At 32.9% G+C, this 22,201-nt stretch overlaps 3 protein-coding genes across 4 annotated transcripts; 1 reads left to right on the plus strand and 2 right to left on the minus strand.

The window, feature by feature from the left end:
• Window positions 1-138: 138 nt before the first annotated feature.
• On the minus strand, window positions 139-2,176 carry LOC107369579 (uncharacterized). Its single transcript, XM_089268167.1, has 7 exons — window positions 2,046-2,176; window positions 1,690-1,867; window positions 1,508-1,567; window positions 1,316-1,434; window positions 956-1,253; window positions 670-887; window positions 139-616 (listed from the first exon to the last, which is right to left on the minus strand). The coding sequence occupies exons 2-7, from the start codon at window positions 1,775-1,777 to the stop codon at window positions 218-220; spliced, it is 1,182 nt and encodes a 393-aa protein (XP_089124293.1). The 5' UTR covers window positions 1,778-1,867; window positions 2,046-2,176; the 3' UTR covers window positions 139-217.
• A 1,066-nt stretch (window positions 2,177-3,242) lies between these two features.
• LOC107359383 (uncharacterized) lies at window positions 3,243-6,947 on the minus strand. Of its 2 annotated transcripts, XM_089268165.1 has the most exons (6): window positions 6,735-6,946; window positions 5,478-5,537; window positions 4,597-4,718; window positions 4,235-4,532; window positions 3,947-4,170; window positions 3,243-3,663 (listed from the first exon to the last, which is right to left on the minus strand). In XM_089268165.1, the coding sequence occupies exons 1-6, from the start codon at window positions 6,820-6,822 to the stop codon at window positions 3,265-3,267; spliced, it is 1,191 nt and encodes a 396-aa protein (XP_089124291.1). In that variant the 5' UTR covers window positions 6,823-6,946; the 3' UTR covers window positions 3,243-3,264. The 2 variants fall into 2 exon arrangements, with proteins under 2 accessions (XP_089124291.1, XP_089124292.1); XM_089268166.1 differs by lacking the exon at window positions 5,478-5,537 and having other exon boundaries at window positions 6,735-6,947.
• Window positions 6,948-8,828: 1,881 nt separating this feature from the next.
• On the plus strand, window positions 8,829-9,934 carry LOC112539827 (uncharacterized). The gene is made up of 5 exons (XM_025162617.2): window positions 8,829-9,078; window positions 9,134-9,264; window positions 9,334-9,455; window positions 9,513-9,614; window positions 9,710-9,934. The coding sequence occupies exons 1-5, from the start codon at window positions 8,956-8,958 to the stop codon at window positions 9,826-9,828; spliced, it is 597 nt and encodes a 198-aa protein (XP_025018385.1). The 5' UTR covers window positions 8,829-8,955; the 3' UTR covers window positions 9,829-9,934.
• Window positions 9,935-22,201: the final 12,267 nt, after the last annotated feature.

Consider the following 22,201-nt stretch of genomic DNA (forward strand, 5'->3'; position numbering starts at 1 on the left):
ACCCATTAAACTAACCTCTCACAGGTAAACCATTTAAATGTAACATCTATTCTTATGTAAAATGCATGTTTAAGTATAGCAAACTTTGAGGCTTGCTTGTAAGTAAAGACTCAATGTAAAAATAAAAATAAAATGATGTAAAGTGAAAGGACGATTGAACATGGGACAATCAGTTCTCACGAACAGTTACAGACTCTTTATTGAAAAATTTTGTTATTTAGTCTTCATTCGGGATTAAGAAAGTAGGAAGGCTACGAAAACTTTTGAGAAAACAATGTTTCATGAAATCGAATCCTTGACTGATTTTTGCATACTTAGTGGATAACTGAGGCCAATCTGATTGAATTTCATGGAAATTCTCATGAAAATAAAACTTGATTGATCGTCCATATAGTTTATTATAATCTTGAATGCAATTAGCAGCTTTTCGAGTGAATCCTGGACAACTACGAACAGCGAATAGTACCAAATTGGGTAGAATGCGAACCAATTGCTCCGCATGTTCATTTTCCAGGTCTTTGAAGCTCCTCAGTGCGAGATGTTTAAGATTCGGATATTTCATGAGCAATCTTTTCAAGTCATTCCAGTCGACACCTTTCTTCCAATAAGGATCATACTTTGCAAACAAAAAATTGAGCAAATGAACAATTTAAATATTACAATACTTACAAATTCTAGAACTAGATCTTGCAGGGATTCGTGTTTTACCGATTCATCGACAAAAAAGCGATGCGTGTTCAAGTAAATGTGTGCACTTTGTAAATTAGGACATGAATCCATGAACTGGAAACCATAGAAGTCTTCTTGCCCATCATAAGAAGGCAAAGACAATTCAACTATTTTAAGTTTACTCAATATGGGACCATGGAAGTAGCCCTCTGAGTGGTCTGAGGATAAAGGTGAATATCCAAAATGTAATAAATGAAAATAAAATATAAAAGTATTGGAAAATTACCTGCATCAAGACGTATGTGTAGTCTTTCAAGATTTGGAAAATAGTGTGCATCTTTCACGAAATGAATCGCCTCATAACTTTCAATGTGCAATTGTTTAATATTGACACCTATCTTTTGTATGTATGGCTCAATCTGATCGATGGATACCATTTCGAGTTGATCAGAATACTGGAAAATTGATTCATATCTGTCATAAAATCGATGAATCAATCCTTTAAAAGATTTTATCTGTTTCACCAATGTAACCATATCTTCATGTTTTACTTTTATACGGAATCCTACACCAAACTCACCAATCTAAGGTAATAAGATATAAATGAATGTTCAGAAAACAAGAAAAGTTTAACTATTCAACGAACTATTAAATTTGGAAATAATGTTGCCAGACAAGATCCATCGATTGGTTCTTTTGTTCGATAATAAACATAATCAAACGAATAATTTGGAGATTTTCCATCATTGTACCAATTTCGATGTTCTGAAATTATGAATTGAATGAATGAGCAAACTTATTCAATGAAAATTAGTATTGATATTAATCTGAGTCTTACCGAGCAAATATTTAACTTTTTTAGCTCGCTCTGCAATCAAACGGCTCCATTTGCTGCATACTGTAAGGAAATTTTACGTTAAATTACTAAATTCTTTGTTTATTTACTAGATGATTATTGTATTATGTGTGGTTTCTGTTTCGTTTTATAATACGAAGAACATGATTTTCAAAGAAACTTACCTTTATAACAGTTTAATAAGTCATCTAATTCATTTATTGAATCAAAAATGATGAGCAAACAATCGTCTGGAAGTTCATTGATAAACATTTTGAAATAAACTTGCGTTCAGGCCAATCTAGAGATGTGATTGATTTCAACGAAGATAATCTTAACAGCAGTTATCTATACAAAAATATACTATAATTGTATAATTGGGAAAAATTAAAGTAAATTAGTGACAAAACACACCAACAGCAATGATACATGTTCTAATAATATTTAAAAAGTAGTGTTTCTTTGACGAAATTGAATCGACGATTATGATCGATATTTTCCCAATCAAAAATTGAAAAAAAGACGTTGAAAACTGACTTACCTCATGTTTCTGGTCAACTTTGAGTTTATATTTTCTTCTTCTTAAACAAGTCAATATTTTCCATGTTGATTAAAACTCTATTATGGGTAAAACACCCTAGCAAATATTGATACGTTATGTTTTATGATAAGTGAACTTCTGATTAAATGTATAAGAGGGCGCTTCTAAACTAACAAGTAAGTTAAAGTATTGCCGGGATAATTAAATGACCATCAAAGTCAAAAAGTTGGTTTTTTAACGAGATGTAGCCTGAAAACTTTCAACCCCGATGCAACTTTCGATCGCGGTTGTAGCCAAACCAGTCGTAAGATTTTGCCTATTTTAATTTTGAACCTATTTTAGTTTTCCAATACGCTCTATCAGGAAATTAACATGAAATAATTTTGACGGATATGAGTTTAGGCTGCTTTTGGTGATATTGATGAACATATTCATAAAGATTGTGAAGAAACAGATTTGATTTTGGTTACATTGTCTCTTCTGCTTCATCATTATCTTGATCATTACACCAAATTTTGTGATTGAAGTTAAGCTTACAAGTTGTTAGTTTTCTCGTTACCTCGTTACTGTGCTCTTAAGATGACGAACGATCATTTTTGTCAAATCATATTTATGCAGTTGAGTCTGAGAAATTTTTAGCTACCTTCGTGATCATTTATAAGGTGATAGAATCGTCTTTTTGAATCGGTATATTCAATCAAAGGTTTCATTAGAATATTTTGCAACTTTATGATCAACGTCAAGAGCAATGATAACTTTTATATTCATGTTAGTGATCAGCGTTATTTAAATACTTTACGGTTACTGGTTTGTCACGAGTTCATCAAGAAAAGTAAGAAACTGTTTCTACAACAGGCAACCTATTCTTGCGTTGAAATGGGCTTTTGTATTGACGATACTCACACTGATGTTTCAGATTCCAAATGGTTGAGCATAATTAATACAGTAGTAGCCATTATATTTAGACATGTTTGTGAGGAAGTCAACATATTTTAATTTTAAGCAAATACTAATGGGAAATGAGAGTTTGGATTTGATAGATGAGCATGAAATTCAATTAAAATTAAGTGAATCAGTGACTTTTTTCCTTTTAATGAATTATAATACTACTTTTATTAAAAACTATCGCTGCCCAAAAATTTAATCAGTTTTCCTAATTTTTATTAGATTTTGAGTTAGGATTTAAGATAAAAATAGTCAAATGTGTGCATTTGGTTATTTAGTCCTCATCAGAAATTAAAAAATAAGAAAGGCTATGAAAATGTTTGAGAAAACAATGTTTCATGAAATCGAAACCTTCACTTATTTTTACATATTTAGTTAATAACTGAGGAAAATCTGATCGGATTCCATGGTAATTCTCATCAAAATAAAACTTGATTGATCGTCCATATAGCTTATTATAATCTTGAACATAATCAGCAGCCTTTTGAGTAACTCTTGGACATTCACGAACAGCAAATAACACCAAATTGGGTAAAATGCGAACCAATTGCTCAACATGGTCATCATCCAAGCTCTTGTTGCCCACCAGTGCAAGATGTTTAAGATTTGGATATTTCGTGAACAATCGTTTAAAGTCATCCCAGTTGACACTATCAGCATAATCAGGATCATACTATGCATATACAAATTAGTTAATTAATGTGTATTACAGTGAAATACCAGATAATGACAGTAAATTTGTCAATGGTCTCTAATCAAGGAGGGGTCAAATCAAATCTGTATATTATTAATACACTGCCCGGCGAATAGTACAAATAAGCTATTTCAATTTACTGTTATTTTCTGGTATTTCACTGTGTTATATAAAATGAAACTCTCTTATTGTGTTTGATTTGTAATGCAATTCAAGAATATTCCAAACTTAATCAATCATTTCAAATCAAATCAATACTTACAAATTCTATAACTAAATCTCGCAAAAGTTCGTGTTTTATTGATGTATCAACAAAAATATTAATACGATCGGAATCCAGATTTATGTGTGCACTTTGTAAGTTTGGACATGAATCCATGAACTGGAAACCATAATAAATGTCTGTACCATGGTAAGAAGATAATGCCAATTCAACTATTTTAAGTTTTCTCAATATGGGACCATCGTAAAGACAATCTGGGCTGCCTGAGGATGAAAGATGAATGTCCATTTTCAAATGTCTTCAAAATATAAAAGTTTTAAATATTACCTTCATTATTATAAATATATAGTCTTTCAAGATTTGGGAAATAATGTGCATCTCTTTTGAATAGATCTAGAGTATAACTCCAAAGGTGCAGTTGTTTAATATTAACACCACTCTTTTCCATGCATGGCTCAATGTAATTAGAGGATACCATTTCGAGTTGATCACAGTGCTGAGTAATTGGATAATCTGTGTCATAAGATTCATGAATCAATCCTTTTAAAGATTTCATCTGTTTGACCAATGTGACAATATCTTCATATTTTACTTTTTTACGGAATCCATAAGAAAAGTCGCCAATCTAAGGTAACAAGATATATAAATGCATGTTCAGCAAGCAATGAAAGTTGACTTATTCAACTAACTATTAAATTAGGAAATAATGTGCTCAAACAAGTTGCATCAATTGGTTCCTCTGATCGGTAGTAAACATAATCAAGCGTACAACTAGGAAATTTTTCATCATTAGGCCAGTTACCATCATGTTCTGCAAATAAAAATTGCTTGAATCAGCGAGTTCATGATTGAAATAAGTATTGATAAGAGGTGATAAATTAAAAATGAGACAAAATTTAAACTCAAATATTTAAGAAATTGTTAGGTTTAAATCAAATTTAGTTTTAATTTGATTATTGAGAATCATTAATTACTATTAGGGCTGAGGTTCCATTTTGCCAAACTAGCCCACAAATTTAGCCTCAATCCTATTTATTAAAAGTTTAAAGGGCGCGGTGTAAATTTTTCGCAGTAGTTTTCATGACATAAAATAAAAATGGCAACAGCTTTCAATACTTTTAATTAATTTGAGTTTAATATTTTTATTGGGTGCAAATAAAAGAAAATAATATTTGCAATAGTGTGAGTGAGTTGCATTTCTATTGAATTTTACTTATTTTTATAACTTCGAAGACTTAAAAGATCAAAAACTTGAAAAAAAAGATTTTTAACTGCACAAAAGGTCACTTTTTCAGATGTAAAATTCAATCGAAATTACTGAAAGTTACTCACATTATTGTGAATACCACCATACAATTCTCTTTTAATCGCACCCATTAACTATGCTCACGCTACTTCGAGCGTAGACTAAATCAGGCTGAAATTGAATCTTCGGATCGAGCTGCTCATGGACTTTTTCGATTCTTAATAATATAATTAAGACTAAATTTGATAAAATAATTATCTAATTATTAGAGTTTGAATTTCGTCTCATTTTTTATCTATCAACCTTTAGTAATTTGAGTCTTACCAACTAAATATTTAACTTTTCTGGTTCGCTCTTCAATTAAATAACGCCATTTGCTGCATACTGTAATTAATTTTTTTATAAATTACTAAATTTTCTGTTTGATTTGCTTGATGATTATGCATTAAACACAACGTGATAAAAAACTTGCAAAAGTTTTCACCTTTCGTTATTGATCCGTATTTTCAATAACGGAGAAATAATCGAATTATCGAAAAAATAGCCAGTTTTGCGGGCTGGCAGAAAAAACAAATCATTTCATTAGAATTAGAATTGAATTTTACATCTGATAAATCTATCTATAGCGTGTTCTCACCTTTGGTTCCTGTGTCGCCTGTCCTCATGCATTTTTAATTAAATACCGAAGTGAGCCGAAAGTCTCTCGGCTCATCAACTTGAAGATATTTTTCGCTCACTAAGCTAAGGTTCGACTAATTGGCTTAGTCTTAGTTGGAAATTTATGTTTGGCTAGCTGACTGACTAAAGGCAAAAAGGTGTATTGTCTTTACTTTAGACAAAATTTTATTACTATAAATTGATATTACCAATCATAGTTCAACCAATCATACCAAACAAATTCAGAATTGTCATGATTAAATAGGAGTAAGCTGTGACATTTTTTGGTTAGTGTCAAACCAACTAATGAAAACACTCGAACTTGACTTCGAAATTCAAATTTCAGTCATTTTAGCGAGCTTTTAGTTGACTCACTAAAGCTGGCTTAGTGGGGAAAAATTGGCTCAAACTAAAGCCAGGTTATAACCGGCTCACTCACTCACTAAGTTCACTAGCTTCAGTATCTATTTTTAATGTTTTTTTCATGATATTACGAAAACGAAAAAATATTTCGAGCAAGTAATTAAAAATTGAGCAAAGTATTCAATTCAGCATAAAATTTTGCATCTTATAAGTTCATAACAAAAATATTCCTCGCTAAGCAGTTTTCCCTATTCTTTTGGTCTTCATCCTTTCTGACGATTATGTATTAATAATTGGCTTCACTCTCAACACGAAATAGTTGACAATTTGCAAATATTACGCTTAATTACAGTCGAATGATAATATCTATCACATTGATATAATCTAGAATCTAAATATCTAAAATCTAGAATCTGTAGATTCTAGATTAAGATACTACAGCACTGAGATTAATCGATGTAGTTTAATGCTTCAATGTCTTAATAACTTAAATCATATATTACATTTAATGTAGTATCTAATCTAGGAGTGTAACTTATTTTTTGTTTAAAACAAAATTACCTTTATAGCAGTTTAACAAATCATCCAGTCCATTCATCAATCTAAAAATAATGAGCAAACATTCGTCTGGAAGTTGATTGATAAACATCGTAAGATCGACTAATGCTTAAGCCTGAAGATTCACAGCTTGCAGATGATCCGATTTAGTGATGTGATTGACTCCAACAAACAAAATTTGTAGCAATTAACTATGCATAAACATCTAACTAGGATAATAAAATTATGTAAGAGATAAAACACAAAACAGCAATTACACTTGTTTAAATTACTATTACTACATTAAACACATTTTGAGGGGAGAAAAGCCAAAGACTTGTATTAATATAACAATAGACCCTATCGAATAGAGATGACGATCTTGAAAAATGTAATGTTGAAATTTTCAAAGTCGCGTTTTTTCTGCTCAATATTAGATGGCGCTGATAGTATAAGTGAACTTCTGATTAAATGTATAAGAGGGCGCTTCTAAGCTGAGTTAAATCATTGCCGGGATAATTAAACATCGGATGTCTAACATCCTTATTGAAACTCAAGACAAGACTTGCAAGACTTATCAAAGTGAATGCAATGAATAGAATCGAAACCATTGATAAATTTTCACCAAATCAACCTTTTTGACTTTGAGATAAAAAATAAGCTCCAGTAGGATGTAGCTTCAGGTTTCTTTCTTCCTCGGCTATCAAGACAAAACTTTGATTAATTGTCGAATTTTCATTACAAAATTATTAATAAAACTATTCTAATATCATTCAATTGAGTTTGGCCTCTTATCAATCGCTCATTATACGTCTTAATTCAGTGTTCAACTAAAGTATTTAAAAAAAATAAATAAATACAGTCAAATCAAAATATCCCGGAATCTTGACCAGCTTTCAATTAATCCAACTCAATGTTTACATTTTAATTGGTTTCTTGTTCGCACTCGGAATTTATACAGCCACGGAAAATGAGATGCGAAAATTTTTGAGAAAGTTGACGCATAAATTGATAACTTATCAATTTGATTTTGATAAAAATTAGAGATAAAAGGCTTGTTGCTTTGATTCACTTTATTCACCTGAATTAAAAATTGAAAATGTTTCAGGGTGAAAGTAAATACTAGAAATGATGGGTTTCCGATTGCATACTGATAGGAACTATTATCACTGATAAATAAAATGTAATCTTTATATGCGCAATTGATACCAAAAGTATTCGCATCTCATTTTCCGTGGCTGTATTTAAATTTTATTTAGTTCGTTGGCCTTGGAGAAAAGTATATATTGGCCTTTAAAGGCGATGACAAAATGCATTCTTTATTATTGGATCGCTAATGATTCTGACTCGCTGAATCGGTCTTCTTTTATAATTGACTCAAGTCTGATTCTTATGATCATTACACCTGATATCACAGGGCTTTTATCCAAAAATGACATACTAATGACTCTAATAGCTAATAAACTCACGCGATGTACCGATGTTCATGTATAATACTTGTGTGATTGTCATTATAAGATTCTTTTGTTCCAGCTGGTAAGTTCATAAAATATGTACTTGTTTAAGTTTCCTGTTAATCGACATTTTTAAGAGGACATTCAAATTTGAGAGTTTCTCGAATAAATAAATGATTATAATCATTTTAGTGAACGGGTTTAAAAGGGAAATTACATAAAAATAAATTAATTATATTTCAAGTTGTTATATAGCTTTTTTGAAGTTTAATAGAAAAAATTCAGTCCATTGATGCGATGTTTTGACTTTATATATTTTATGTATGCATTGAATAGATTTCGGCTCAAAATACTCAAATCGAAGATCGAACTTTTCGAAAGGATAATCATTATAACAATCAATTGTTATGTGACCAAACATAAAATAAACTTATTTCATAGAGCACCATACAATGGTTCACCTTAATGCGCTTCTCCTTGCAAATCGAAACCTTAACTGCAGACAAACTTCAGTGTTTATTGTTTCACTGTTAAAATACTTTTGTGATTGTCATTATCAATTAAAGATTCTTTTGTTTCAGGTGGTAAGTGCATGAAATATGTACGTGTTTCAGTTTCATGTTTTCATTTATATTACAAACACTCGCATTGACAGTGATTCAACATGTGTATTAACATTGGACTTGGATTCTTGTATATAAAAAGGGATTTTCTCGTAGGATTTCAAGTCATTACAGTTATCATTTCAATTGATCATCACATTTACTTTCACACCAAGATTTTAATAAAAAATGAAGCCAACTTTATTTTTTGCTTTAATTGCTGTTGCAATTTCAAGCTCATTTGCAGTTAAAATCAAGGGTTCATGTCCCAAACCTGAACAACCCAAAGTTGATTATTGGTACTTCAATAATGTAAGTTTAACCCAATTTAAACATCATTATTATTAATGCTTCTTCATCCAATTAGTTTGTAGGAGACTGGAAAGTTATTGGTCGAAGTGAACAAACTGTCCCAAGAACTGTCTACAATACTCTTGAGATTAACCACCTTTATCCTGGAAAAGTTGTCGTTATCGAGAAAGGTTCAACCAGAGACAAGTAAGTTTCAATTGCATGAATAATTATTCACAAATCTTATCAAATGAACAAACAATTATTATATAACAGTGTTGTCCAGTCACTTTGGGACAAGTATATCGAAATGACTGTTGGTGATTTCAATGGAAAATCATATTATGAGGTTGTGTCAGAGGATTATGAACCTTACTCATTCAACATCAAAACCTCAGGTAAACGATGAATTTTGGGTAAAATGCAAAGAATTATAATATTCAAAAATTTTCCAGATGGTAAACGTGGTCAATTTTGGATGCCTTATTATGCCAATCCTAAATATGAAGAAGCCGTCTTAGCAAGTTGTGTTAAAATTGACGATTCAACTGTTGATGGTAAGTAAATTATTTGATATAATAATTTAATAATTCAATCAACTCAATCATTTTTACTATTTTTACTATTTTTCATTTTTTCATTGATCAATTAGTCAAAGCCTGGTTTGTTTCAAAGACTAAAGCCGCTTCAGCTTCACAAGAAGTTAAGGATCTTGTTAAATCATTGACTGGGCAAGAATTGATGCAAATCTGTCAAGGAAACTTCTGTTGATTCGTGATATTGTGATATCAATACAGGATGGTATTCAAAATTAAACTCTCCACCTGTTTATCGTAACTTTTCTTTAATAAGAATAATAAACAATTTTTCAAAATCAGATTTGCTTACAATTATTCATTGGGTGTGAATGATTATTTATCCTTATTCAGCTATCTAAATTATTAGGCCAATTAAATAAGTCGAGCTTATTTATTGAATAAAATCAAAGTAAGAATCATTAGTGAACTGAAGTTTATAATATGCCTAATAGCTATACAAATGGCGTCGTTGCAAATGACAATAATATTGCTAAATCCTAATTTACTGCAATTAGTAGATAACGGAATCTATTGAAAATAAATGAAAACAGTACTTTATCCTTCCATTGAGCAGTCCAATCAATAGTATGAATTCAATTAAAAGTTGAAATCATTATTGATGAATTTTTAATTATTCAAGAATAAATTATTATGCAATTGTTCCATTGGAAAATTAAGTGCTTTTCGTTCCATCCATGAACATAATGACCTTATTTTTTGATTTTCATCAATAAAATTTGTCTTTCAATCAATGGAAATTGAAGTCTATCATTCAATTGACTTTTGGCCTCTTATCAATCACTCATTGCTCGTCTACATCAGTTAAGCGTATTTAACAATGAAATTCAATGATCCCTTCAATTGCTCCTTGAGATTAATCTATTAATATCATGATGGTTCTAGCGGAATAGATCATGATCAATCTGTATTTGATACCATAAAAGCCTTAGGATCAATTGTGCTTGGAAAAGTACCGATTGGTTGGATTAATGGTAACCGCAACCTTAATGACACTTGCCATTCGTCCATTTGTTCAACACCTTTTCTCCAGTCAATTCAATCTGGCCTCAATGATGCTTCATTCCCCGGTGAGGCGATGGAACATTTTTATTGGTTCCAGAAAACATGAGTTTCAGTTCAATGCTGTTCACTGATGACTGTGGTTTTGTCAACCTTCACACTGAAACTGCAGTTGCATCAAAATATTCTGGAATCTTGACCAGCTTTCAATTAATCCAACTCAATGTTTACATTTTAATTGGTTTCTTTTTCGCCCTCGGAGTTTATATTTATTTAGTTCGTTGGCCTTGGAGAAAAGTATATATTGGCCATAAATTATTGACCACAATTATTATATTTTAAAATTTGTGAGCAAGATTTAACCTCTTGAATTAATACTAGTATTATATTTTCTTTAACAATTTTTCGTACTTCACGAACTTTACCCTTCAGTTCTGTGATAAGGTTTATGCTAAATAATTTCCTGATTATCCCCCTTTGAATAAGTTGATTAGAGTGTAATTTTACCGAAAGATGTGCCGTTTAATGATATGAGATGATTCTTCTGTACTAACGTTAATACACGTACTAAAGCTGATATACTGGTCATAAATCTTTGAGCATATGTAATAGTCATCTTTGAACGGATATGGAAATCTTTTGATGTGGCACAAATTTTAATTCGACTAATGTGCTTGAAATTCAATTAAAATTAAGCCTATCGGTTATTTATCTCTCAATTGAAGTTGGGCGGATAAAGATAAAGATGGGCGGGCGAATGAAGAGAAAGAGAAATCAGAGCGTTATTTGCTTCAGTTTTAATTCATCGTTCGGCCGAACTTGTTTGAAATTTCCATCTTCAACTCCTCTAATCATATTACAGTAAGTGTAAAACTTTGTGATTCCTTTAATAACGTTTGAACTTTTTCTTAACTTTGCAGGCTAAACCAACTTGTTGATTCCATAAAGGTAAGTTAAAGGTAAGGAGTTTCCAAGTACGCACTGTTTCTAATCTTCTTTTTCTTTTTGTGACATTGTGTGACTTTTTGTGACTTTTGTGAACCATTGGATTATTTACATCATCATTGGTACACATCAGCAGCCACCAGCATCGGAAATTAAGGTTCAACACAACCAGTATCACCAATCGACCAGTTACAGAATCAACCAGCAAAAAACCGCCGCCGACCGCCGCCAACCATCAACCTTCAACGTTCAACCACCAAGCATCAACCACCAACTGAAAAAAGTAAGTTTATTGAACTTTTCTTAGGTTGGGTTAGGTTAGGTTAAATTTGTGCATTTCCATCATTTTCTTAAAATACTTTTGCACTTGCAAAGAAATTCATAATGAAAATGAGTAAAGATAATTTGTTGATAAATTTGTGTTGAATTGTTTCAATCTTGTGATGCATTGTCTTGTCAACGACCATTTTCTTTCAATAAAACTTGTCTTCAATGCTATTTTTAAAAAATTTGTGACAGCTCAGACTTGATCATCTTAAAGGTTGAACAATTGTTGATCAAGGATTAGTCCAAGTTAATCTTGTGGTTCTTTATTGATTTCCTGAGTCCAGTTAAAGGATATCCTCATATTAACCTCTTCTCGTAACTGTTAACAATTATCAGCATTTGTCTGAATTTACTGTCTTTTCCTTCTTTTTCGTTTTACTTAGTTTTTAATATTCACAGACTCTTCTTGATTGACAGTTTCAATTAATTCAAATAATAATTCAAGGTTTAACCATGCCTGTGACTCGCTTCTCCATAATGATAGGTAATAGCATTTACACAATGTCATCAGAAATGAGGATGAACACAAAAAATCTTTACAAGCTAATCATATGCTAATCATAAGTTTTTTTATGCTCCATAAACTCATATTCGCCTTCAATAATTGAATTAATTGTTTCCCTCCTAATCTTGAAGTTTGTTCATAATTAATCTTGTGAGCCTCTTGGCTGGTAATTGACTTGGTAAATTGTTACCAGTGTTGACTTTAGGTGAATAATACAAGTAAACGTTTATTCCTATTTGAATAGAGAGGAAAATAAAGAAATATATTAATAGAAATAAATGATGAACATTATATAATTTAGTTTAAACGTACCCTAAATCTATTTACAAATTGACAAACCATCAGGCAAAATGAATTGATGCAAAGTAATGGAATGTCCCAGTGATGAATATGAAGGTGGATAAAGGAGAAGCAGAATGATGCTGATGATGACGATTATGATGTTAAAAAGGAGAGAAAGAAAGAGAAAAGGAAAGGAGAAAAGATCAACATGAATGTTAGTTGTCACCAGTTCATGGTTTGGCGATCGATTGCCATCCCAGTGTAATAATTGGGCAGTAAGCAGTCCGTCGACAAACATTCTTTTGATGACTTGTAGAAACATGGCATAGACAATAGGCTCTCTCCGTGAAACTAGTTGTCTCTCTTGTTTTTTGTTTTCTGCTCTCTCTCTCTTTGAGCACGCGCTTTAATGTTATATCTGGCCATCTGCAAAAAGAAAAAACATGATAAGATTAATTAATAAGAAATGATAAAACAATAATGATTGGTTAGGTTAGGTTTTGATACGAATTACCTTGCAAAAGTTGATCAACTCTTTATTTTGTAATGACCAAATGCTAATGTTGTAACTCCATCATTGAGAATGTATCGTTTATCATCAAGCGGAGAAAATGATAATTTATTTATTCTAACTGTTGAAATGTTATGCTTTCTACTCTGAATCCGGGCATTTGGATGCTTAGAAAGCTGATTTTTGAATAAACAATCTTTATAATCTTGAATTGAGAAAGTCTCTTTCACAATAGCTCTCTGTACACCTTTATCTGTCATTTTTTCTTTGTTCCATATTTAATAGCATAAAGTTTCGACTTTAAGATTTTTTCATCGGATCACACACGATATCACGGATTATGAACACATCGAAATCGATATCAATTCAGCCTCATCAACAGCATCCTCAATGGATTACGCTTCGACATCAATTTGTGGTTCATCAGATGATGCTAGTGAGATTGGCCTCGAAAACGATGTAAGTCTTGTTTGCAATCTAATTCTAGGTCCTTCATTTTGCCCACCTCCACCAATTCCTCAGGTAAATAATATGGATCGATTGGCGCAAATAATGGAAAGGTTGATTGTCTCAACAGAGAGACATAATAAAATTGATGACCGGTTATATGGCGATATTGATAAAGTTTTACAGAATATGATGTTTAGATTTGATGGTTTGGTTGAGATGAACCGGTACATCATGAACCAACTTCGATCTCAATCCAACAGATTGAACTCGTTAGCCGGTCAACTCAACACTTTGGTAACGCATCACTTTTATGATTCAATGAATGATGGTCAAATTGATGCAGAAAGTGATGATTAGTATTAAAAAATGATCAATGTAATTAGAAAGCAAAATTTGTACCCTTTTCACTTCACCTAAAGAAACTATTATGAATAAGCTACTAGGCATACTTTTCCTTTTATTCAGATTGTTTACGAGAAGAAAGTAGAGCGGGAGAAAATTAATCAATATAGATGAATGGCTTTTAACTTGAATCAGACCCGTCTCTGATTAAAAGGTGTAATGAAGCAAAGTGAATCTTTCGTGTTATATTGATATATTCAGATCTTTTAAAGTGCTAAGCTATTTACTTAGCACTTTAAAAGATGATTCATTTCCATAGTGGCTATACTGCAAAGAGTACATAACAATACTCTTTTATCATTTTGTGCGGTTTCTGTTTTGTTATACAAAGACCATGATTTTTTAAACAAACTTGCATCAAAGCAAAAAAACTTTCATGTTTCACATACATAAACTAATTGCAAGCAATTACCCTCAAACTTGCACTCAGTTAATTGTTTGATAAGGTTCAAAAATAGTGTCGCATTAATTATCATATGCATTCAACTTAATCAATAAGCTTTGGTCAATTTTATTAATAAAATATCGATTAAAAGTGAGTTAACTTGTGTATCTGTACTAATACTAAGATGATCTTTAGTAGTATTAGGTAACCAACTATGTTTTTGCGTTAATTGAGGAAATCTCAATTACAAGTTGATTAAAGTTACTAGGAATTTTCCTATGATCGGAAATAGTCTTAAATTACTAATTAAACTATGGGCTTTTTGTGAAATCAAAATCAATAATCTATTTACAATTAACTTTCTATTGTGGCCATAATTTCTATCGATAAACGAGTTCGGTTTTTTATAAGTTTAAATTAGGTACTAAAGATACCGTAACTTTTGAAAAAGTGAATAAAGCGTTCGTTGAAGGGTCAAACTCCATTCGTACAGTTCAAAATTGATATCAAAAATTCATAAACGGTGACTATGACCTTTCAGATGCTGCCAAATCAGGGAGAAACCTTACCGTTTCGGATAGTGACCTGAAGGCCTTATTGGAGTCAGATCCTGAGGCTACTTGTGCCATATTAGGAAAGCAACTAGGCATATCAGCTGAAGGTGTCAGAAAAAGGTTACATGCCCTTGGAAACGTTCATCGATTGAATAAATGGATACCTTATGACCTGACAACTGATCAGAAAGCAACACGTAAGTCTATATCACTATCATTGCTTTTGAAAGAGCAAAATGACCCGTTCCTGCCCTTCTTATGACCTCTGATCAAAAAATGGATTTACTATGATAATGCACAAAGGTTATATGCTTGTTTAGACCCAGGTCAAGCTTCTTGCTCGTCCTTAAAACCGTCCATTCATCGACAAAAGGTAATGTTGTCTATTTGGTGGTGTCCTAAGGGCGTGGTCTATTATGAACCGTTAGCGGACTGTCAAACGCTGAATTGGGAGATGTACTCTCAGCAACTGACCAAAGTTTATGCTTTCCTGATGTAACTTAAATAACTTTTCCTGGCAACACTAGTCGCCATTTTTTCTTAGATATAAAATTAGTCTCTTGGCAAACATGTGTTGCCAAGATGTTGTTCAGGCCAAATATGGCTATAGAAACGGCTCTACTCAAGCCCTAATTAGTGTACCAAAAATGATATAAAAAGAAATAATAAAGGAAAGAGAACACTTCCTCTCGGAACATCATTAAGAGAAAGGTTATTTCTGACAGTTTTGGTGGAGATGCCGAGTAGGCAAAGTGAAATATTCTTTTGTGTGGTAAAATCTTTCTCTTTTTACAAGTAACTATCTAGTTTGAAAAACTAAAATTGCAAAGTATTACAACCAAAAAATTTATCAATAAGTGAAAATATAATAGGAAAAAAAATAATAATACGATACCATTAAAAGTAATAGAACTTTACCAAAATTATTGGTACAACTATACCATCAATAGTGATATAACTATACCATCAATAGTGATACAATTATACCACCAATAGTGATACAACTATACCACAAAAGTGATACAGCTTTACCACTAAAAGTGATACAACTATAACACTAAAAGTGATATAACTCTACCACAAATAGTGCAACCGTTTTTATCACCTTATATTGATACTGCTATATCACCACCAGTCATAGTGACAAATAAACAAATTTGAACATTTCTTCAAATAAATATCCGTGGTAATGACCATACAAACCCCACATATTGGTAATCTCTTTTTATTGACCATATAAAAGTAAGTTTTAATAAATTACGATATAAATTGCATGAGCAAATAAATAATCTTAATTAAACTTTTAACGATCGACCTTCGATCTTATAATAAATTATAACTATCGCATTCGTGTAATTGGCATCAGTGTTTAATAGAAGAAAAACTCAAATCCAATTGTCATTGAAGAAAATCTAGTCTACAGATTTGGGAGAAGTCTAAAATTGAATATATATATACTGTTATAACTAATATATATCAACCCACATAATTATAAACTTTATGTTACAACGTCCAAATGATATTAATCATAATTATTCGCCTTTTCGCATTACCTTAAATTAATTTCTTTTTCAGCCACAAATATATGTACAAGTTATAAAATGCTTCAAGTAATTTATAAATGATCAAAGCCACATTTCCTTGATCCGAGCATCAATTCAATTCTTTGATTGTTAGTCACAAAGTGTGATTTGTTACTAAGGCTACAATATAAAAATTTTGACAACATTTTTTTTTCATCCAATGAAATAAGTGCCAATAATATACCTCTGTTTAATGCTCTTAAGTTGATCCGAGAATCAACTAGCTGCAAAACTCTCTAACAGTATAAGAGTCATTAAGATAGAAGTAATCCATGTTGGCAACATCTTCGCATAAACAAATTGAAATTAGTGTCAAATAAATCCTTACAGTTAACTAATTTGAATCTCTAGTTAATTAACCAATTACGTCAATTACATCAACCAAAATTCTTTTAAATTATCTATGACAAAACCTAATGATACTTTAAAATTAAATATTGTTGTTACCCCTTTAAGAAATCGAATCTCATACGGAGGTAAACAACCAATTACTTTAGTTTATTCATACAATAGTAAATTAATAATAGATTGTACGATAGCTGGTATACAGTCGACTGATAGACTGTACCTCCTAGATTCAGATAAAGCATAACTGGATGACTGAAACCAATAATAATATAGAAATTAATGCAGTAGCGTTTGCATTAATACCTCATCCTCGCTATAGTGAACATCAACCAGTAGTCGTATTTTATAACCATCAAAATAAAACTGTAATTGATTTCACCCTTCTATTAATATGTTACGAAACGAACGACGCTTTATCAGTCGACATTAGAAACCTTTAATCTATGAATATTTATAGCTATCCCATAATCAAACCCTCAAGAAATAAAGATATAATTATCGAAATAGACTCCGAAGAAGAGGACGAAATAGAAATAATAGCATCTGAATTGATACTAGTAGTCTCACCCTTAATCGCTTTTGCTCTCTGGTTTGCCATACTTTTAATACGTTTTGCCATTGACCATCACTCTGGCCCAGCGTAACTGTTCTGAGTAACAGTATGAGTCAGTCAAACTCGCAATTAACCCAACAAGAAGCGGCTCCAGTAGTGGCAGCTGCCCCGGTGGTAACCACCGGTCCTGCATTACCCTTACCCAATATTTCACTAACTATAAATTACTTTTCCGGTGACGATGATGAAAACATTATTGATTGGTTTCAAACTTTTGAGTTCTCTGCGAAAGCTTTGGGGTGGAGCGAGACTGATATGTTCAATGCCATTCCGGCGTATTTACAAGGGACAGCTAGACGATGGTACTATGCTATCTCTGGCCAAGTCATGCCTGAACGTGAACCAACGAATTACACAGATTTAAAAAATCGTATGGTCGAAGATCTTTGTCCGGCAGATTATAGATCATATCTCTCGCAAGAACTTTACAAAGCAACCCAAAAAATCGGACAATCTGCTGTTGCTTTTATATATGAAATGAATGAACTCTGTCTCAGAATTCATGAAAAAACTCCCGAAGTTTTTATTGTAAGCATGATCAAGGAAAAACTATTACCCCAAATCAAATATGGTATAGCTCTACATAATCCAAAAACGTTACAGGAATTGGTAGAGAGAGCTCGCTAAGCGGAACGAGCAATGCATAGTTGTGCAAATCCTTTTGACCCACCAAATAGAGAGATAGTACAAACTCAGGTTCAGCAGATAAAGGAACGCATGGAAACTTTCACCAGACGATGTACTATTTGTAAAAGACTTGGACACACTGAAGACCGATGTCACTATGGAAATCGAAACCCAGCGGAACATAACCCAAATTATAATACTAACCAATCTAACCAAACCCACCCTATTGGGGTTAAACATTACCCGATAATGAATTATGGACAACCTACAATTATGAATGATCCAAATTGTCAACAAGTAATCGCTCAGGCTAACAATAATTATCAAGCTGCCTTAGCATCAGGTAATTATCAGCCAGGACGACCGGCAGTCACGAATCGTGCTTTTGCAGAAAGAAAACCACCACAAAAAGAAAATGAAACAGAAAATTGGCGTGACAGACCTTCTACCTCGAAAAAAGAAACGGAAGTAAAAACAGCCGAGGCTCTTAAGCAAACACGGCGAGGAAGATCGATAGAAAGATCAGCAACTCCTAAAAGAGAAAGACCACCTAGTCGTGGACGTGGACGTGGACGAGGCAAAGCTCCACAAGTTCGAGTGATGGCCTATCAAGATGAGGAAACGGAAGAAGAACCAGTCTCTGATTATGAATACGAACCAGATGAACAATACATTATAAACCCTGTCGTCTTCATATTACATAAAAATTTGATTCAACAATTTGTCAAAGTAAACGGAGTTAAAGTAGACTCGATGTTGGATACGGGATCCGAGATCTCACTCATCACTAAAGAATTGGCCGATAGTTTGTACTTGAAAGTAAAAAATTATGATGGACCAGTTCCTTACGCAGCTAACAACAAACCTTTACCAATATTAGGTAAAGTTAAAGTTCAAATGAAAATCACCGATGGTTCCAAAGTGGCTGTTATCGACACTAAGTTGCAAGTGGTGAAAAAATTACCTCGCAAATTCAAAATATTAGTTGGGCAAGACTTACTGAGCGAAGCAAACATTAATATCAATTGCGGTGATAAAACAATCAAGATTGGAACTGAAAAGCATGTTGAATTAATCACTACTGATGACGAATCTTCACCACAATCATCTGAAGAACAGTCATTGGCAAGAGGCGAACAGTCACATGAAATTTACGATCTAAACGACTTTGTCTCTTCTGAATCAGGCATTATCCAATCTTCAGATTTACCTGAAAGTTAGTCAGAAAATCATCCTCTGTCGTCGACCGTAGATGGAAAACTCCCTCTAAACATAGAGAGTGGGATGCCTGGCGGTGTGGAAACTGAATTAGTGAAACTATGCAATAAATATCGAACAGCTTTTGCTGTTACGGCTCAAGAACTAGGAAGAACTAATCTCTTCCAACACAAAATCGAAACAGGAAATCACCCACCTATTGCTCAATCACCCTACTCACAAAGTGAACAAAAAAGAGAAATAACAAAACAAACCGTTGCAGAATTATTAAGGGATGGAATAATTGTGGATTCATTCTCACCTTGGTGCTCTCCTGTTGTCTTAGTCAGCAAAAAAACAGGAGATTGGAGAATGTGTGTGGACTATCGGAAACTAAATGCAATTACTGTTAAGGGCTCTTATCCAATCCCAAATATTAATGTTTCACTGGACGCACTTAAAGGATCGCAATATTTTAGCTTATTGGATCTTCGATCAGGTTATCATCAGGTTGAACTAGTCAAAGAAGATCGCCAAAAAAGTGCATTTGTTACCAGTTTTGGCATGTATGAATATGTCACGATGCCCTTTGGCTTATGTAATGCTCCGGCTACTTTTCAAAGATTGATGAACTGTTGCTTATCAGGTTTGAAATATTCGTGTTGTTTGGTCTACATCGACGACATAATAGTTTTCAGTAAAACTATCGAGGAACATTTCGTCCGCCTAAAAGCCGTTTTTAACCGACTAAGAGCAGCTGGATTGACTCTAAAACCTGACAAATGTTTCTTCTTCAAAAGAAAGATACTTTACTTGGGTCATATCATAAGCTATGTTGGACAAGAGCCTGATCCAGAGAAAATACGTGCTGTAAAAAACTTTCCAATTCCGTTAACATTGAGAGACATAAGAGCTTTTGTGGCATTATGCTCCTACTATAGAAAGTTTATAAAAGACTTCGCTAAAATTGCTCAACCATTAACGCAATCAACAAAGAAAGAAACTCCGTTCGTTTGGGGACGAGATCAAATGGAAGCTTTTGAATATCTCAAAAGTTGCTTGATAAAAGCACCTGTGCTAGCTCACTATGATCACACCCTAGAAACCCAATTAAGAACTGATGCCTCTGATGTGGGTTTAGGTGCTATATTATTACAAAAACACGATGGTAAATGGAAACCAGTCGCCTTCGCGAGTAGACAAATTCGTGGAGCTGAAATCAATTACCCAATATCAGACAAAGAATGCCTTGCAGTTATCTACGCGTTTGAAAAATTCAGGCATTATCTGGAGGGAATCAAGTTTGAAATCGTAACCGACCTTTGTGCTCTCTGTTGCATGAAATCGAAAACTAAATTACCGCCTAGGCTCATGCGCTATGCTATGACACTCCAGTCTTTCGAATTTATCATAACTTATAAATCAGGGAAAATTCACAAGGACGCAGACTGTTTAAGTCGCTATCCAACTAACGATCCTGAATTCAACATCATCGGAGAGGATGATAAAGAACAAGGAGATGACATCTTTGCACTTTTAATAAGTGAACAAGAAGATGAATCTATCAATCTGATGAATCAACAACGAGATGATCCATTAATTCAAGCTCAAATACAACAATTAAATGATATCGAAAAACTAGAACCAAGAATTCGGAATAAAATCATTCGAAACCATAGATTACAGGATGGTATCCTACAAAGAAAAGTTGTGAATGAAACAGGAACTAACTGGGTTCCAGTAGTCCCAGCTTCACTTATAAAAACAATTTTGCGATCTTACCATAATGATGTCGTTTCGGGTCACTGTGGTCTTTGCCAAACATATGCGAAACTGAAGCCAAAATATTATTGGCCAAAAATGTCCAAGGACATTGCTAATTACATCAAGACTTGTGAGGAATGTCAACGAAATAAAAAAGGTACTGGGAATGCAGTTCCACCTTTGAAACCAATCTACGTGTCTGTTCCTTATTGAGAAAACTGGAATCGATATACTAGGTCCTTTACCGCCATCTGCTGGGAAAGAATACATCATCGTGGCGACTGATTACTTTACGCGGTGGGTGGAAATGAAAGCAATTGCTAAAAAGGACACTATTAACACGGCAAAATTTTTGATCGAAAATATACTTTGTCGACATGGCTGTCCGAAGAAAATCGTGAGTGATCAGGGCAGAAATTTTATAGCAGACACAATAAAGGAAATTGCCCTATTCATGAATACAAAATGGCAGTTGTCAACTACATATCACCCACAAACAAATGGAATGACAGAACGAGTAAACAGAACAATTTGTGAAATGCTGAGTCATTATTGTCAAGAAACAAATCGTCTTCGTTGGTCTCAAATATTACCATTAATGAACTTTGCCTACAATACTTCGACAAATCAGAGTACACAATTCTCTCCATTCTACTTGCTTTACGGAAGGGAACCAACTTTACCTATTGACTTGAAAATTAGATAATAGAGAATTGAGACTATCAGACTATGTTGAGTTCATTCATAATGAGTGGACAACAGTCAAGGAACAAGCAAGAATGAACTCTGATGAATCGAAAGAAAAACAAAGTAAAAATTATGAAAGAAGGCGCAGGATAAGAACTTTCAGCATTGGTGACTTAGTCTTATACGAGAAACAAGGACGCTCAAATAAATTAGACTCTAAATATGAAGGTCCTTACGAAATAATTGAGAAAATTGGAGAAAGAACGTACTTAGTAAGAAAAGACGAACACTCTGAACCCAAAAGAGTACATGGATCCCAAATCAAACCTTATTCTACGAATTCAAGAACTTCAAGATCACAAAACA

Source organism: Tetranychus urticae, chromosome 2 (genome assembly GCF_039701765.1).
Source record: "Tetranychus urticae isolate SD_2017Ah chromosome 2, NJAU_TeUrti_SD_1.0, whole genome shotgun sequence".
Lineage (NCBI taxonomy): Eukaryota > Metazoa > Arthropoda > Arachnida > Trombidiformes > Tetranychidae > Tetranychus > Tetranychus urticae.